The sequence below is a fragment of the Dermacentor albipictus genome, chromosome 9 (assembly GCF_038994185.2).
Source record: "Dermacentor albipictus isolate Rhodes 1998 colony chromosome 9, USDA_Dalb.pri_finalv2, whole genome shotgun sequence".
NCBI classification, from domain to species: domain Eukaryota; kingdom Metazoa; phylum Arthropoda; class Arachnida; order Ixodida; family Ixodidae; genus Dermacentor; species Dermacentor albipictus.
The window spans coordinates 10,421,064-10,440,954 of record NC_091829.1 but is presented as its reverse complement, the minus strand read 5'-3'; the positions used below and the strand labels follow the sequence as shown (position 1 = coordinate 10,440,954).

The 19,891-nt window shown below is 43.0% G+C and overlaps 1 protein-coding gene across 4 annotated transcripts in view; it reads right to left on the bottom strand.

The window, feature by feature from the left end:
* The window catches only part of Ent2 (Equilibrative nucleoside transporter 2), a 125,178-nt gene that overhangs the window by 15,784 nt on the left and 89,503 nt on the right, over window positions 1–19,891 (bottom strand). For all 4 annotated transcript variants that reach the window (XM_065443348.2, XM_065443350.2, XM_065443347.2 and 1 more), the window contains 7 exons: window positions 19,040–19,191; window positions 17,706–17,853; window positions 17,308–17,468; window positions 15,312–15,409; window positions 13,616–13,666; window positions 9,741–9,826; window positions 9,312–9,360 (listed from right to left, as the gene is read on the bottom strand). In XM_065443348.2, the coding sequence (XP_065299420.1) occupies window positions 9,312–9,360; window positions 9,741–9,826; window positions 13,616–13,666; window positions 15,312–15,409; window positions 17,308–17,468; window positions 17,706–17,853; window positions 19,040–19,143 (697 nt within the window). In that variant the 5' untranslated portion in view covers window positions 19,144–19,191. The remainder of the gene's footprint in view (window positions 1–9,311; window positions 9,361–9,740; window positions 9,827–13,615; window positions 13,667–15,311; window positions 15,410–17,307; window positions 17,469–17,705; window positions 17,854–19,039; window positions 19,192–19,891) is intronic.

Here is a 19,891-nt window from a genome sequence, read left to right as displayed (position 1 = left end):
GATTGCCTCAAGTATCTCTGCCCTGCTTTTATTTAAGACTAAGGGATCCTCAAGCAGTCAGCAGATGATCTCATGCCTAAATATAATAAAAAATAAGTTTAGAGCAAAAAGCTTTGAAGGAGGACAAGAAGCAGATTTTGGCTCAATAAAACTCCACTCATACACATATTACTTTCAATAGGCTTGTGGCAGTAATTTCTGAAGTCCAACCCTCTATATTACAAAAGTGCCATACAGTCAAAACCCATGATAACGAACTCCCAAAGAAACAAAATTCTCGCCAGAATGAAATATTTTCGAATCCCAGGCAAATCCCCGGCCAGCCGATCACCAGAGTGGACACTATTAAGAATCCTGGGGTTGTTAATTGAGGCTAAAGGCGGTAACACGCAAACGGTCATGAAACTTGCGCCCAAAACGAAGAACATGCTCCGGCTGATCCTCAGGGTGACCAACCACAAGGGAGGGCTCAGCGAAAGCAATCTCATCAGACTTTACCACGCCTTCCTCATGAGTCCCATAAATTACGTAGCCTCGGCGCTAAAATGGACCAAGAGAGACATGGCCAAGATGGAGACACTGATGCGCAAGAGCATCAAAAGGGTGCTGTCTTCTGATCGCTACAAGCATGGAGCAGCTCAACCGGTTAGGGGTCTACAATTCGCTAGCAGAAATCATCAAAGCACAGACCAAGGCACAAGTTGTGCGGCTGTCGACCACCAGGGCCGGCAGACGCTTCCTAGAAGAACCAGGCATAAATGCATAGGCAGAGTGCAATGCACGCAAGGTCATGCTCAGGGGCACTTTCAAGGTAGAATCGCTTCCGAGAAACGTCCACCCGCAATTCAACGAGGGGCGCCGAAGGGCGAGGGCCTGAGCACTGCTGAAATTGACCGCCAACTGCCAGAGATTGGCGGCATTTGTAGACGCGGCCCAGTACGGGCGCAGCAAATGGTACGCGGCCATCTCGATACGCTGGGATGGGACGATCACTAACGCGGCATCGGTCAAGGAGGTAACGTCCGAAGTGGCCGAGCAGGTGACAATAGCCATGGTACTGAGGGACCCCGAATGTCCTTACGTATACACAGATTCGTGGTCGACGGCCAGAGCATTCACCTTGGGCTTGATATCGCGGGAAGCGGCGGCCGTCCTCAGCAACGAGGAAGCCGCGGGTCATCACATTGTCAAATGGTTTCCGGCCCACATGTGGGCCAACATGCACCCTGACTTTCCCAACGTCAACGAGCTGGCGCATGGCCGCGCGCGAGGACTCGCGCACCGTGGCGATCGTGGCGAGCGAAGTCGCGGGGAGCACCGAGACCCGCTGCTCACCTTCAACGAAAGAACGCACTATCAGCTGTCGAGGAGGACCTTCCCTCTCCCTCACGCCAAATTTACTAGACCACAGTCATCGATGTTGAGAATGCTTCAGATAGGGTCGTTCCTGTCAAGGCAGACTGAGCCTTTATTCACCAAAGATAGAACTGCAATGTCCGGATTGAGGTGAATCATACTACCTGGTAACAGGCGACAGCTAAGATGATGAAAATAGTGGTTTATTTTTAGCAATGGATGAGTACTGTGCAGTGTCTGGGCTAGGAAAGCAATATAAATTTCAAAAAGAAGGAAAACATGACAAAATAAAGTGGAAGTGACCCTACAGCAGGCACATTTAGATACTGTGTGCAATCATGGCATGGGCTAAAGCGGAGCAGAAGCTTTGGCTACATAGCACGCTGATCCATAATCGCTGATTAGACATGTACATCCACATGTGAAGACGCCGATGACACATTGTCGAACATAGTGCTTTGTGTGCAGTCGGTGTGTGCAGTAGTTGGTGTGTGGAGTTGGTGCTTGGATGGGTCAGCTGTGCATGTACTGATCGGACTGTCTGCTTTGACAGCCTGCTAAGATGCTGCACCATCACTAGGCAAAGTGGAAATTTTCGACACTAAGGCTGCAATAAGTGCCAAGGTTGAAAAGGGCACAAAAATTTGAAATTGCGTGCAGCTCGCTGTCTACAATTTTGAAAAATAAGGCCTAGTTTGGTTGATGGAAATGTTAGAGGAGGTGAAGCTCGAAAACTTGGTTTTTGCCCCATTAGACTGCATTTCTGTGCTGTAGCTGCTCGACCAAGGCATCAGGTGTGCCTGCAGATTCAGCGTCTGCTGCTGAACCTCCAGGTCAAGTGTCCCACTCGCGTGTCCTTGTTCATGGCGTTTGAGATGGTGGCCACCGCATGGGTTGCGACGTGTCCGGCTGTGATTGCAAATTGTTTTAAGTGTTGCCGGCTTCAATGCCTCTCAGCAAGCAAGATGCGCCGACCCTGTGGCACTGGAGGAAGATTTGCCCGAAGGTACACTTGATAACAGTGCTGCCGGCACAGTTCCGTTTTCACTGACTAATGCATGGGCATCAATTGTGCCGTGGAAAACAAATTTCTTGATGGCCTGAGCATCAACAAGTTTGCTTGCACGGAGGGCACTATGCACAAGGAGACGACCAGCGAGGCCATCTTAAGTAACATGTGTGAAGCTGACAATGCTGAGGACCACTGAGGCTCAAAATATCAAAATCTAACACACCTGCAGGATATGTCAGATGCCTTCAAGTCGTCTTTTTTTTAGCAAGCACGATGATGACTTGGCAATGGAACACTTTGTACTGTGACGACAGAGCTGTCAAGTTGCTGCAAGGCAAGGCTCAGCAAAGTATGCTTACAGACTTATGGCAATAATGCTTACGCAGCTCTTAGGCAGCCGTTCCGGTAGCAAGCATCGGTGTCAGCATTTTCCCTCGTAGCTGAGCGAACGAACAGTGTAGCAGATGAAAAGACGGTGATAGCGAACAGTGTGAGGAGTAAAGCGGAAGAGGAGGGTGCAGCAGAGCCACGAGGCAGAATGGCCAAAGCGTGAGAAGAAAATCGTAGTGCAGTACAAGACGGGCTTTGTGGCAATGATGGCTATGGTGTGGCGGCAAAGTAGCGCGCATCGCCTGTATGTAAACAAAGCACTGAATGAGCGGAGGTCTGTCTCCAGCGGCGGCTGTGAATCATGCCCACGTGTCACCCACGCACTGCCTCTCGCAATCTCCAGGTTAGCGAGGCAGTCGTGCCCCTCTTTGCTCTGTTTGTAATGTGTCACACGAGACAGACTGTTTGCCCGAACACATGTATAGAGCTGCGCTCAAATTTTGCATTATGGAGTTTCGTAATCGTCAGTGAATTTATAATTTCTCTTATATTTTCATAGGCCTCTTCCCTGTCTTTTCAGTTTCATTCTCACGTCAAATATCCTGTGAAAGCGAAATTTTTTTTTGCTTTTCGCAGCGATTTCGTTATTGCGAATTTTGAGTGCATTATATTTAGGAAAGCTGTTGTACAGCCTGCTTGAGCCAACAATTTACATAACCCAAAGAAGAGTTTTTTCCAATGAATAGCATGGCAAATCCAAGGCACTCGTTAGCACATATATTTTGAACAATGCTGATGATTACAATTCCTGAAATAAGTTCTTAGTTGCCGTGCACCAATGTGAAACTAGGCATGTGCTAATAGTGAATTTTTAGTTCGAAGTGAATGGCGACTTGGGATGGATATCTACAAGTCAAATATCAAATAGCTATTGTGCAAAGACGTGGCTGTAAACTCATATGCATAGGAACTACTGCATGTTGCAACTAATTACAGTCAACGACTGAATTTTCGGACATGTCTGATATTTCGGAAGTCTTTGTGGCACCGCCACGAGCCCCATAAAATTAATGTATAAGGGCATCTGAAGTTTCGGACGCTCGAACCCCCTGCCATCCAATTTTCCGGACATTTTGATGCGACGAAAGGTCCTTTGGCTCCTCACGCAGCGCCCTTGCGAAGGAAATTGACTTGCAGCCGAAGCATATCACTGCTCTGAACCACAACTAGCCGAATCTGGCCGTCACACACCAATTAGGTCTGGCCACGCTGGCTATGTTCATCGCCGCACTTCCGCTTTCGGCAGAGTTTCCGGAGTGGCGCCATCTCGTTTGTTTGCGCAGGCCACGTTTTGGCTAGTGTGGTGTGTGGTTATGCTGCTGTGTCAAGTGTGCTCTGTGACGCTACGCCTAGGTGCTTCGATGCTCGTCAGCGAACTGCACTGTTCACAACTTGATGTCACTTGCCTTCGATGGCCCCCACTCCGTCTTCGTCGGCCTCGCCGATGGCATCGAAGCGTGGAAAGCAGTACCGTCGGTTAGTATCGGCGCAGAACTGACTCGCGAGGAAATACTGTAGTCCTTCAGGTTGTGGGGGATTCAGAAGACTCCGATGTTGAAAATGAGGAGCCAATGGCTGCGCCGCCTACAAGCGCCAAGTTGACGCGAGCACTGTTGGCTCTTTCATCAGTGTACAGTGCTGACATGAATGACCCTTGCTCAGATCGAGGTGAATATGATCACATGCAACCAGAACGCCGTCCAAACAACAATCAACAAGTTCTTCAAGCCACTGCAGCAATAACACCGGCTGCCCGATGATGCACAGGTACACAACAAACGGGCAGCCGGCTGCATACAGAATTTTTGAACGCCTATTTTTATAGACACTTCACTGATGCTTTGGCAGGGTTTCGGAAGCCTGGTACTTCGCCCTTTACCTCTAGATCCGAGAAAAAAAGTGCGTTTTTTGCATGCATTCATTTTTTCGGACTGCCTGAATTTTCAGATGTTTTTATGTTCCCTAGAGAGTCCGAAAAATCAATTGTTGACTGTACATGTTCTGTCAAAGAATGAGGACAAGATTTTGCACAGAAGAATTCGTTAACCAAGTGTCGGACACACAAAGAGGCTAATAAACAGCAAAGCATGATGCAACAGTCTTATGCATATAGGAAGTTGATGAGATGAACACATCAGTAAAACAATGCAAATTAAGAATGTAGACTATGGCAATGACTAGAGGAAGCGTAAACAAAAGATAATGACATACCAACGCTTTTATTCTGATTAGACATATCAGTTACGCTTATTAAATGTCTTGGTGTTTGTACTGCGACCGGAGACAGCGCGTGCACACATACATGAGAAACACATACTTGGCCTTTCCACAGTGCCCCTCATCCACTCTTGGTATGCTTCACTGCACAAATATGTTTCACCGCATAACACAACTGTATTGTGGCAAAGCTAAACATAAAAAAATCGATCATAACACTTTAAAACGTACAAGATTGATTTTTTTTTAAAAAGCAAATATCGAATAGCAAAATATTGGAAGCTACTACAGCTGCGACCACTTATGACGTAACCGCTTATAGCGCAAGGACCGGATATAATGCCGTCTATTCTGGCTCCCATTTATTTTCCCATAGAACTCTATGCAGACGCATAGTGCTTATAGTGGAGCTTAGCAAAAAAGAAGCATATAATACGGTTTCCAGAAAATCCTACAGAGAAGCAAGGCAGGGAATGCACTTCTCGACAAGGTGCTGTAGGGAGTGAGATGAGGGCCACGTGGAGGAGGAGGCAGGAGACACGGAGCAAGCGAAAAAGCAAGAAACAGAAATAACCTTTTATTGTAAATATGGTGGCAACTCGCTGGTTCAGTGAGTGCACAAGGGTTGCCAGGTGATGGAGAAGCCTTTTGCCTCGAAGGTGAATTTGAAAACCCATCATGCCATGAAAATCTAATCTTTCGTGGTTTGCCTGACAATCTGAATTTTAGGCTGAGTGACAGTGACAAGAACTTTATTAGAGTGTCCTGAGGAACCTGATTCGGGGGAACCGAAGGCTCCCCGATCAAGTTGGTGGCTCCACCCACGACGGGACAGGGAGATGCTGACTCTCCGCGATGTCGCGGGCCCTCTGGACGGCCTGCAGTTGGTTTGGAAAATCCGAGCTCTTCAGCGAGGTGTCCCACTTGGACTTATGAAAGTCGGAGCCCGCGTTGTACGGGCACAGCCAGAGCATGTGGTCGAAGGAGCAGCACGCGTGACCACATTTGGAGCACGACTGCGGAAAGTTTGGGTCTATCCAATTAAGCGCTCTCAAGGTGAGGTACGATCTCGTCTGTAAAAGCCTGAAAGTAACAGCCTGAGCCCTGTTCAGTTTTGGACTGGTGGGAGGGAATTTTCTCCTGCTGTGTCTGTAATGTGACGTAATTTCGTGAAAGACTGTAAGTTTATCTTAGAAGGGGCAATCCTGTGGGAGAGCCGGACCGCTAGCTCGGGCGCGGTTCGTGAATTCACGCCACTCGTTAGGGTTGCAACCCACTCGGTTAGTTGCATCATCCATGTGGGCCAGGTACCATGCTATGGTATGACCTGCAGTTTCTTCTCGCATATTAATACGAAAGCATCTGTTAGCGATGTCGGCTGCATGTTTACAAACTAGAGCGGACAAGAAAGCCCTGACCGCCATGCGCTAGTCGGAGAAAATGGACGCCGGGCCTTTTGTGGCTTGAAGAGCCATGGCTATCGCGGTTTCCTCTGCCTCGTTCGCGTGTTTAGCGTAGATTGATGCGGCGCTGATAAGTGTTCTGCGCGCGTCGACTGTGATTGCAAACCTGTCTTCGCTGCCATATTTGGCGGCGTCAACGAAGAATGCATCTGCCCCGTAAAGATTGATTCGTCGAAGTATGGCTCTAGCCCGCGCTCTTCTGCGACCTTCGTTATATATTGGGTGGATGTTCCTCGGCACGGGCTCAACCTTCATACCATCACGGGCTAATTTAGACAAGGGGTGTCGGTTGAGCGGTGCCTGTATAGGGAGTTGACCAGCTTCATCAAGAATCTTGATTCCCGGCTTAGTTGACGAAAGCCTGGAGATCTGTGCAATAAACTGTGCTTCAATTATTTCATCTGTGGCAATGTGAATTCCGAATTCAAGTAGTTTTAATGTGCTAGCGGATTGTGGAATACCGAGTATTCTTCTGACGCCGGACCTGATGAGCGTGTCGAGTTTGTTCTTTTCAATTTTGCTCCATTTGAGGTACGGTGCCGTGTAAGTAATGTGACTGATGAAGAAAGCTTGGAAGACCCTGAGTAGGTTGTCCTCCTTGAGTCCCCCCCTTTTGCTTGCGATTCTAGTTATGAGTCTTAGTATATTTTTCGCCTGAGCGCCCAGCTTGTTTAGAGCTTCTGCATTACAGCATTTGGCATTGATTAAAAGTCCTAAAATTTTGATGGAGTTCACACTCGGAATGAGGTGCCCATCTCGTGTTGTAATTTCGACTGGCAGCGTTTTTAGAGGCTCGAGGTTCCTAACGCCCTGCCTCGACTGGCTGTAGAGGAAGAGTTCAGATTTGGTCGGTGACAGCTTGAGACCCGTGCATGTAAGAAATTCTTCCGTTACATCTATGGCCGCCTGGCTGAGTAGGCTGAGTATGAAAAGTTCTAGTGCAATATACCATTACCTAACCGAACAGGTGTGCATTGTTGCTCTTTGGCTCTTCAGTTTGTATGCGGAAAGTAAATACAATCGCTGACTGATATTTCCAGACACAAATGATGTCTCTAAGATGTCGATTATCGGGCAGGCCAGAAAAACGAATTTCAACACTACAAAAAATTTGTTGATTTTTTACCTCTCGAGCGGCACAGAAAAATTAGCAGAGACTGTGAGTGTGTTTTGCGTTCACCTTTCCCGATGCCCGTCATCACAAACTGCAGATGTCACAAGTTCGACCCTGACTCCTGACACTGTCAGTTTAAACTGCGTTCCACAAATTCATCAGTTAGGAATGTTATCCACACGGGAGCTTTTGCCATTCCTACCAGTACGCACATTAAATTTTTAATATACGTATACATGGTAGTTGCCAGCTGATTGCCTGAAAACCCTGCTTCATGCAGCTGCCATAAGTTCAGCCTGTGGGCATTACCTCGAGCCAGATCTTTATGTATTCGTCTAAGGTTACAAACACATATCAAGGGCAAACTACCTACTACAGCTGTCGCCCGGCACGCTTGTCAGCTAGGCATAACCTGCACCACATCACATGGAGCCAGTGGCCAAAGTTGCAGCTTAGGGCAGAGTCAATGAAATGCTTCGCAGTAGCTGTACAGCACTTAGAAAGTGGAGGAACTACCTTGCCAATGAAACTGAGGGCACATCCCAGTTGTATGCTTCAATTCCGGGAGACAGGTGGTTGCTTTGTCTATATGTTTAGGATGTGCACAGCCTTTGAAAAACGTTATAGTCATAGTGTGGAAATTCACAACTCAGGTGACTTAAGTTATAAGCAGTCTATGCTGTATTAAAAAAATTCAAATACTCGCGTGAAACTATAAATAACACAGACACCATAAAACTATTTCCGTAGCGCAAGACCTTTTACAAGACTGAGAAAAACATTTTTAGAGATTTGTTAATGTGATCTTTTACCACATGTAAGGCAAATATCGTAAGATAACCGACCAAGTTTTTCAACAGTGGACAATGTCAGAATAAACAGTAAAAGCAATAGTAAGGTTTAATGTGTTGAAGCTTCTCAGACTATACTCTAACAATATGAGGGGCAATACAAAGGAGCGACACAGCACATGGCACAACTACTGCTGCAAAGCAGAAACAGTGCCCTTGCAGCTACCATGGGCATCTCATAATGCCCATTCTCAATGGTGCACAAAATGAGAGCAAAACAAAATATTTGTAGCATGAAATGTACTGTCAGTTTTGCTGAGACCATTACACTTGAACCTCATTAAACGAAGTTGAAGGGGGAGCTTGTTGGGGGCACATTGAAGATCCCCTGCCAGTCAAAATTAATCCACTACGGCGTGCCTCATAGTCAAATCATGGTTCTGGAATGTAACACCCCAGAATACAATTCACTTCAATTTGCTTTGTCATTTTATCGCAAAATGCATGTGGCTCTTCCGTCTCTGGTGACCTTCGGCCCTCCACGTGCTGGCTACGCATGTGCCATTGATAACAGGACGGCATGATGGCGCAAATGCATCTTGAGTGTCTGCGCAATTGCTATCGCAATAATGAAAATGGGGGGTTCCAAGAAGAAAATCTTATTTCATGGTTTCTAGAGAGTTTTAGAAATAGTGGCCACAAGTGGCTTACTGTAGCCAAGAAACTGCAACAGGGGCAGTGTACGTACATATTCAGAATCCAAACTCTGCTCGGGTTCTTTTATACACAGGGCAGTTTGGGTGTACTGTTTCTAAAGATGACTTGCTATAATTACAGAACATGAAATATGAAGAAAAATAAGAACTCTTGTTACACTTACGCAGGTACAGCCCTACTTCCAGTCATTGTGTCCAATGCACAAACACATCAAAAGGCAAAATAGCAGAAGGGATAAAGATGTTCCTCACCTGCTATGGTGAAAATGTTTAGTAGAGCTGTAGCCGTACCACTGATGTTCTGCAAAGAAATTTTTATGGAAATTTACTGAACAGCAAAACAAAAGTGCTTCTGCTGGTAAATACAATAAGAATAGAATTTCTTACAGGAAATGATGCGGTACAAATTTTTGTAAAAATTCTGAACTAATGGCATATCAATGCAATCAGGCACACAAAATTCATGCCTATTATATACACTGGTGTTCATTTTACATCATTCCTGCAAGTCTGTTTGCTTTTGCAACATACTCCTGGCCACAGAGGCAGCTCTCAAGTCAGCAAAATGTTACTGTATGTGTACCAGACAAGAAATGAAGATGAGCTAAACCAGTGGTGCTTTCAAAACACCATTAAATACATAAAGCTTAGCAATATGAGAATGCACTGCTGTGTGCTCACCGAACCAAGGACAACAGCATTCGAGTATTTGCCTGGAAGTCGGGCAGCAACACCATAAATGCTGTTCTGGTAGACGCCACAGGCCACTGCAGTGACCCACCAAAGATAGGTTGGTGGAATGTTGCAAGAGACAGAGTAATAGAGAAACATGCACTAATGCTCAAGTTGTTATACAACAAAAAGGAACTGAAATAATGCTAAAACTGGCATTCTTTATATCAGACCCAGATCATACAGGTCCCATGCATTACTGATTCATGCTGGACATGTGCCACCTACAGCAAATTGCGGTGAAAAGCAGATGTTCCTGGGGCACAGTCAAGCAGTGTTTAGCTTGGCATCTGGTAATCAAAAGCCAAGTAAGCAGCAAAGAAAAAGCCTACCCTGTGCTGTTGTGACAACGAATGTCACGAATATGTAAAAACTACTGTTAAGTTATCAAAGGCATAACCTGTTCCCTTATGACAATATCGCATGGGCTATAGCGCTGGGGCAGAGCTTTGCAGCACATGCATTTTCCATGAAGTGCAAGTTATGATCAGCACAGAAATGCACAAACACAAAGTTTATGAAATAAATGCTTCCAGAACTCTTTGCCCTACGATATGCTGATCATCTTGTTGGAACTTTCTGGGTGCGTTTCTTTTTTTGTAATAGCAATTATATGGGCACTCCAAGCGCATTTGCACCGCCGTCAGCATCGACGTAATGTTCCATATAAAGTCCAAGTGCGATAACACTATGGCTGCGAGCTGTTTTCTATAGATGCGAGTGAAAGCGCATGAGGATGAGTCGAGAATGGTGGCTTGATCTCATGAGTGCAAGGGAGCAAGGCTGAGAGGAAGCACAGGGCATGCCTTGAAATCGATCTGCAATGAGTATAAAGTATAGATGCACCGACGGCTGATAGCTTCGTGTGCACTGTGTTCTCGCTGCTCACTTCGGGTTGAAGCAAAATGAAGCGCAAAGCTCAATTCACTCGCTGCTGCTGCCACTCTTCCTCTCAACAGTGTTTTGACAACGAGTGTCTGCGCTCATCGAGTGACGTGTTTATGTTTGCCTGCACGCGTGACACCGTGCTTCTTAATTTACTTAGTAAGAGAATGTTTACACATTTATATGGTCGATGAAATTACTATTCTTATTTCATAAAGCTGTTTACTAATTCGCTATCGCTGTTAATGCTTCACCTTTTGAGCAAAACTGACTTATTTTTCCAGTCAGCATGGACAGGCATCCACACGTTCAAGAATTTATAAACTGCGCCCGTCACTTTAGAGCGTTACATTGTAAAGAGCTGACACTACACAAAATGTGGTGCCAACAAAAATAAAAGAAGCTAGCGTCTTATGCACATGTTTTGCTAGCACTTCAAGCACGCTGTTTTCATCCCGACTTAATCAAGCTGCTGGCAAATAAGAATTGCGTGGAATGCACTTTTGCAATAAAATGCAGACAAGTGTATGCAGACAGAATTGCAAGAAGCGCTTGCATCATTTGCTTCAAGTGACATTAACTAACACTTTCAAATATTGCAGTTCCAAATAGACTGAAGATATACTACACGAAATGTTTATTTCATAACTGTCCAGCCTTTTAGTACTGATGCACCTGCAGTTTCAAACCCATATGTGGGAAAGATACAATGCCCTGCTTGTTTCTTTACTGGAGCTATGAACATGATCCTCAGTTTACAGGCCACCACTTAGCAAAAAGGGGCTTTTTGTGAAGCTTTCACTAAGGCCTAGGTTATAGCTGAATAATAACAGCTGGATAGTAAAAGCATTCCAAACCCAGCCATGGCTAGCTTGCATCTGCCAAGGCTGGTATCAACTGTATCACAATACGATACAAGATACTCGGGCAACAAGTATTTGAGATACAGATACATGATACTACCGCAATTATTGTATCCAATGCGATACTTTCGATTTTTACCTGAAGATACTTGATACATTTGCAAATTTCTTATTGTAGATCTACATAATGTAGCAGCTAGCAAATATGTATGCACAAAAAAAAAAAACAGGTTTGCTTAAAGATTTCTTAACTCCGACTAAGTTTCATTTCAATGAAATGCCTGTTACTCAATTATTATTTCATTTTTTTTCTTTTTTTGCTCAAAGTATATTTTCATTGCGAAATAAATTAATGAGGTTGCTTTAGCTGCTTAACATGGTCACTCTTTAATGCTGTGCCGTCAGAGGTTCTTGCTCGTCGCTTCTGTAATTGATGCGAGTCGCTGCTCTGGTTGCCGAACAGTTAGCAGGTAGCCATCTAATAACAAGAACGTTCATAAGAAGCCTCATCGCAGCACAATGGCGAAAATACCACTGTGGAGTTTTACCTTGTCTCTTAAAGTATTACCCTTTACAAAATACAGGATCACTGGAAGAAAGGCATACAGAAGGAACGATGCTAGTAGCAAAATTTTTTTGCGACGCATCGTGTACACACAGAGCACATAAAGTTGCAATGACCTTTCAACTTCTACTTATCTGCTGGCGCAAGCATTCGTTAGCAACACATTCAAGCCGTACTGTGCTGCATTGGCGAACGCAGCACAGTACGGTAGCTACGAGCGTCATGGCACCAACGAAACTAAAAGCAAAAGATCAAGAAAATGAAAGATGGGCTGCATGCAGACGTTCACACTTTTGTCGAGACTGCGCAAGTGCCCTCACTTGCTCTGCTCCACCAATAGGGGCGTGCAGCTCTCATCACCTGCCCTCGCTGGAGGGCTCTGGCAGAAAGATAAAAGAATGGCGCTGCCTGTACTTTTATTCTAGTGGCTTAGTGGAAGCAGTATCAAATTGAGAAATGGTGTTCAGCCAAAGTTTATAGCTTCGCGGGGTATTCTTCTAGTTTCGCGGGATCTTTTATCTTAAGATACATGATACATTTTTTAACATATCAGAAATAGAAATACCGATACACGTCTTGCCAGACATATCATGATGCAGATACAAGATAGCCAAAGAGTATCTAAGATAGTATCTAAGATGCATGTGTCTTAGATACTGCCCAGCATTGTCATCTATTAGCGAATAGCCACCGACTATTTTATTAAGAGCTGTGTGAATCAGCCAGCGCATACAAAGTTGGGACATTAACAGTAATACAGTTAGACTATGCTAAATAACGTTACTGATGCTTTCTCTTCTACAGCTGCAAAGCACCTCCCTTTCTCATATCACCATCAAGGTATTCACAGAACATGCACAACTCGCCTGACAAGTGTGTTATAACGTCAAAGCGTTGGCACCCCCAAACCAGCACATGAGGATTATATAAAATTATTGCGTACAGTAACTTTATACAGTATATCCATAATAAAACATTCAAAGCAACACAGGCAAACCAAGGAAGATATTGATGCTGGCAATAGCCACCAATCTGCAATTAGTAGCCAAGGTCGGAAATAAATTAGAAGCCAAATTAGGCCTGGCATAAAATTTTAACATTTCTTTTAGCTTGAACTAATTTTCATTTTTTGCCCTAACAATACTCAAAGCCTATGCATTGAGGAAAACCTCCCTGAGGTTGGTAGCACAGCTTCTTGCTTTAGCAGTGATCATAAAAAAAAGTATTTTCAGTCGCTATTGCCACATGTTATGCGGCCAAGTGCAGGCAAACACAGCTTTGAGCAACAGGGCCCTGCACATTACACATAATATTCAGCAACTCAAGATAGCACATTCATGTGCAACACATGACTGACCACACGCAACACATTGAAAGAAGTAAGACAGACAGCCCAAACACGTCAAAAGAAAAACGAGAAGCAGTGAGGGAGAATTCTCACAACAAACAAAAAACAATCTACCTTGTTACAGACAATCATATCAAACTGTTATAACACTGGAGCGACTTACTGTTCAGCACAATCACAAGGGCCATGGTTATGTAGAAGAATGTAATTTGCCCTGGAAGAAGATTATGCATTTAGTTGTACCCACAACATGCAAACATAGAATCTTTAGACCCTATTATTAATGAGTCTGAAAAGCACTATACCTTACTTCTGACTAAAATTCAATCATAAAAAGGCCACCAATGTTCATAACAGCATTTCCTAGCGTGATACGAGTGCCAGTAGCAGTGTAGCAGACCTTGGCTGGGATAACATAACAATTCTATTCCAATTCCTCTGTTATTTATACTTCACATGCAGTACAAGCAGTGTTCCACACACATTACGACAACGATGGGACAGTCATGAGCAGTGCATATCAAAGGAATAAAATTGGATGAAGGAGAATTACATTATACCAGTCCTGCTTAAATATAACATTTCTTGTAGTCCAAGCTAATAGAATTATTGCAATTGATTATGCCTAGGAAAACTCAAGCCACAATTCACAATGGTGTTAATATACTGCTACCTAGCTAAACAAAGGTAAAGATCCCAGAAAGGTGCAATTGTGCACAAAAGTACATCAACCAATGGTGTCTAATAAGAAAAATCACTTGCAGCCACAAGGTACCCAACCTGAATGAAAAGCAAAGTATGGCCTACATTTCTCGATTGCAGATTAGATGCTTATGCAACAATAAGTTATTTTCTTCAAGGGACCTATGCGCTGCAAATTTCCGTTCACAAATGGACATCCACAGTCCTTACTACTGTATGTATAAACATTCAACGCATTCATAATGATGCAGAACAAAATAATATGAATATACAAGCTCATAGTAAAGAAAATGCGCGCATTGAATCGTATTCCTCATAATAATAATGTTGGTATAGAGATGTGTGCACAGATGCAAGGTTGCTAGAAAGTGCCAACACCAACAATGATGCCATGGTACCAGCTTACCTAAATGACCACAAGTGGTATATATTACACTGTTCAAACCTACAAAAAAGCCTGCACTGTGGATACTTTCATTCCCTGTAGCTAACAAATGTTGCAAAATGAAAGTGGACCACCCTTCCATATCGTGACTTCACCTGCAATAAAGTTTCATGATCGCAGTGCTATGCAGCTGAACATCTTAAAGTAGAAGTAGGGGTGTGCATACAGTAATCTTTTAGATTGAATTGAATACTTTTTGAATAATGAACAGCTGTTTCCAGCAATATTATAAAACAATGTACATGTTATATTGTATATTATAAACAATCGATACTTTTCACAAGTTTCTGTCATTACACTGCACATTACGAGGCCTTGCTTATTAAAAGCACCAAGAAAGCCTTAAAAACATATAAGCAGTTTGTTTGCACACTAAGGATTCTTCGGAGAGTGCAAATGATTACGGTTTAAATGGTAGTCTTTCTCCATGAGCGACTTAGCCTGCTCCACTATGTAATTGCCCAGTTTTTATGCCTACTGTGGCTGCAGGGATGACACTTATTGTAAATATTGCTCTAATTTTATATTGTTAAGCACATTTAAAGATCTTTAAATATCCAAAACTATCTGAAAAATATTCACATTTATAAATAATGACTATTTGATGTGAAGACCAAATTGAATAGGCCAATAGTAGTTGACTTGTTATTCAAAAGTTTCGAATAATATTGGCATGCCCATAAGTACACGTATAAAATAAAAATGCTCTCACATGCAGACGAGTCCACCATGGCCAACACAACAGTTGCAATAAACACTGCAGCTTCAACGAGGATACTAATGACAATTCTTGGCGTGAGGCTACGGTCTCTGGGGTGGAGGGAGAAAAAGAAGGTTCACCAGATCCGTAAGACAGCCCATAGGACGTCTACTGGTGCTGCCACAAGAGCTAAACCCATTTTCAGAACATGCTGCATTTTTAGCATTGTCCCCAAAAAATGTTTATACAAGTATGACCTGATAGCATTAAAAAAGACCTAGAAGGGTTAATCTGATTGAAATCCATGTGAAGGCCTTAAATTTCAGCCTTTCCTTTCACTGCATTGACAAAAAAATTCAGCGATAGCCTTCTTGGTCATGTATGCTGTGATGCAGCTCATTTTTGTTTACGAGTAACGTCTAAAGAATTTATGCCATGCTTTAGTAGCACTATTGCAGCTTCCAATAGTAGGTAACTAGTCATAGATGCAAGAATTACAAAGTCAAAGCTTCTGAAGTACTTTAACTCCCCTTTGGGGTTCTTGGCTTCAGTGAGTGTTAACCTTTTTGGTTGCACATTGATGTGGCGCCAGGACACGGCCTTGACATCATGCACCATATAGTTTAACCAAGATGAGAATCTTTGAACATATTGGTTACTGACATTCCTAGAAACTCAATCAGTTGGTTGTCACTCTCGTATCCAAAGATTTGGAGTCACTTTCCCCAAGCTAAGACAGCACAGGGGAGCAGGAAAGATGCGGGCAAGATTGGTGCTCAGTGTGACCAGAAAAATCTTGGAATTAAAAGCAAATTGTAGTCTTAAAAGCCGAAACGCATGGCACAGCTTTTGCAAAATTAGCCCAAAACACGAAAATTTTCATCTAAACAATTTCAAAATGTTGCTCTGCAGAATTAAAAATGCACACTGCACATTTAAAGACTCAGTACCAGATATATTTTCGAAAATGGCTAAATATATTTGGAAATGTACAAGCAACATAAGAAAGTGGTCAGCAGCATAGGTTAAAAATTAAGAATTAATTAAATTATGGGGTTTTATGTCCCACAACCACACACTGATTATGTGGCACGCCATAGCGGGGGACTCCGGAAATTTGGACCACCTGGGGTTCTTTAATTAACATGCACTTAAATCTAAGTACACGGGTCAGCACAGGTTAGGATGCCATCTTCCATAGAGTAAAGATGGTGATAACATCTAGGCTTGTCTAGATAAGAGTTTTGAACATACATGTGTAGATTTCCAAGTGACACGAAAGCCACATGAACAGAAAAGGCTCATGAAAGTGGAACTTAGTATCATATTGCCATATTCATTTACAAAGAAATTTGCAAACGATAACAAGCCTACAAAACAATGAAAAATGACTGCTAAGTTCTACAAACAATATGGAACGAACCACAAGCCCAAGCCTCCTTATAAAATGTAGAAATGGTCACTTGCAGCACCAGGTATTCTAAAACATGATTAATGTAGCGTTTGTCCGTGGTACTACCAGCATGCAACACCACGGCACGTGCCATTTATTAAGCTGCACTCATTTTCATTATGGGCACTGCCATTGACAATTTCTTTCCAAACCATAAAACATGTAGTAATAGTACTAAATGATAGGTCATAATCTGCGTTAACATACACAAGATGTTGATCACTCTGCAAAAACAGGGTGCGTTTATAACTGCGTCACAGCTCACACAAAGCTGTACGAACAATATCAACAAAATCTTCCTATAAGAATACCTTTTGTTGTACAACATTAACCAAAATTGCTGTATTATCTATTGCACTCGTAGAATATGGTCATGCTAAACAAATACTGAGGAAGCTCACACACTGCTTCACAAGAAAAGTACATAAATGGTATGCCTATATTTGAGTAATTGATTAAGGTAGGCTGGAAATTGGAACAACAAGTGCAAACCAAGAAGACAATTATAGTACATTTTGCTTCCTCAAGTTGCCTGCGTATTACATATGTGCTTACCCAAATTGAAGAAAAAGGTTGAGAAAATTGCACAGCACATTTGGCACCTGAGAAGCCAACGTTATGTAATTCATGAAGTCATTCCTGTATAGTGTGAGCTCATTCGCAGCAGCCGAGTCATTTGCAAGCACACCTGGTGCCAACTTGTAACTCTGAAAATACTGGGGAAAAAAATGCAGAGAAGAGGGAATTAGAAACAGCAGCGATAGTTTCTTCACTGTCAAGGAACACTTGGTGACTGGCTATCAGAGAAAATGTAGAAAATCTAAGGTTACAATCCATCTTGAACATAGATCTTAAATCAAATACCAAGCTCACAGGAGCCTCCCAGTGATAAGGTCACAGGCATAAAGGTGCTGCCTTTACAGCACGATTGAATGGCAAGTTTGGTTACTTACAGCCTTAGCATTGATGAACATGTTCCATGGCATGAGCGTGCCTATGCCATGCACAAGCAGGATCAAGTAGAGCAGGTTGTAGGCGTCCTTGGGACTTGTCTTGACTGCTGGTAACCCATTGAGCTCCTCACCCCTTTCACATATGTGCCTGCATAAACGTAAGTCATACGAGATCAGCTCCTTTTTATTGCAAAGGTAACAGTAAATGCCCTGTACCCTTTGTATCTGCAGTGCAAAAACGCTTGCCATAAATCTTGCTGTCTAGATCAATCTGGGACTTTCAGACAAGATGCACAAGCAGTGTATACAGATGTGCAAACATGCAGTTGTCATAGGACATGTTCAGCTATTCTATGACATTCAATCTCTATTAGGCATGATGTCTTTAGTTTGTCTTCAGCTTTGAAATCAAAAGATAAGGCAAGGTCTATTGACCTCAAACACAATTCTTAAGTTGGCTTCTCTACAATGCTGCTGATGCTACAATGCGACATTTGCCACCTCTTTTTGTAATATGACAGTTATGGCAAGCTCAGAATGGTGCCATGTCTTCAAATGCGCACGACCAGTAGAACATGAAACAAGAAAGCCGTGGAGCATTATTTTAACAGATGATATACTTCAATGCCTTGAATAGCCTCTCGAGTGTTTATGGTGCTCAATTGCACATAGTATTGTTGCTCTGATCTGCAAATGTCAACAGTTGTTTTGATATTCATTTATGCATAGCCCCATTTCTGATGGCAAAAATGTTATGCCAAAAAGCAAACTCTGCTTTTGAGATGCATTTTAGCTCATGAACAAGATTTTCCATTGCACTGGTAGTAGATATGTAGTAATAATAATAATAATATTTGGGGTTTTACGTGCCAAAACCACTTTCTGATTATGAGGCACGCCGCAGTGGAGGACTCCGGGAATTTTGACCACCTGGGGTTCTTTAACGTGCACCTAAATCTAAGCACACGGGTGTTTTCGCATTTCACCCCCATCGAAATGCGGCCGCCATGGCCGGGATTTAGATATGTAGTAGACAACACTAATCATCTCATAGGCTACATAAAACCGTCATATTTGCAGGGTGTTATGAAGTTGCCAATGATGAATACAGAATGCCTGTGTGCCACTTCCTGACATGTACTACATTAACATACCAAACCACTGCTTTGATGCCCCTACATTTGTTTTCCATTGTCTATATATCCTACATGGCATGGGCTTACATTGTGCAAAATACATAGCATCCAGCACAATCAATTATTTAATTGTTCAATCAGATCGCTCATCACAGAAACGCAACTCTTCAAGCAACTTAAAAAAAAAAAAAGCCTTACGTATGAGAAGCACGCTGAACTGCTGGTCCCTGGCTCTGAGGTAAAATAAGGACTTGATTCTCCTCTAGTGGACGAAGTGGAAATTCGTTTCCTCTTTCACCCATGGTAGAAGGGTAGCCTCTGGCCCAAGTAATTTAATTTTGTGGGTATGCCTGCAAATAAAAGGGAAAAAAAGTGAGGTGACCTGGTCATTAGTTTGCATGGGTGCATCTGTAAAACAAGAAAGAATGAAACAGGAATTTGTGTGTGATGTCCAATCACTCGTAATGATAGAAAATTATAAGAGACTAAAAAACACAGAAAATTATACACTAATTCATATCTGCTGCAGTGGCAACAAGGTGTCGCCAAGCCTGATCTTACAGGCTCACTTGCATACCCCCCATAAGCCAGATTTTAATAAGACAATAGTGCTGCAATTTTATACTAAGAAATTAGCATTATTCAAGATAATTCCTGTGGGTCCAAAGAATCCTAATACATTCCGTAGTCTCACCTTACAGGTACCTAAGGTGGTAAAGTTCATTAATTGAGCATAAACAGTGCTCAGAAAATATTATATTTACCACAGTATGGCTACAGTTCATGGAAACTGAACTGTGGTCCTCAATACTGACCATATGAATTTGATGCAATAAGCATAGTGACAATCACAGTCCAGCATTTCAGATGTGCAGCACTTGAACTAAAAGCACATTTACATGGCACGATTCTAAAATACAGTTTTTTCAAAGCTGCCCCTCATTCACGTATATCAAGCATTGTCATTGAATGAAAAAAAGAAAAGCCAACCACTGACAAGTACCACAGGAACCAAAATTCAAGTTATGTAATCAGCAACAAAAATAGGTA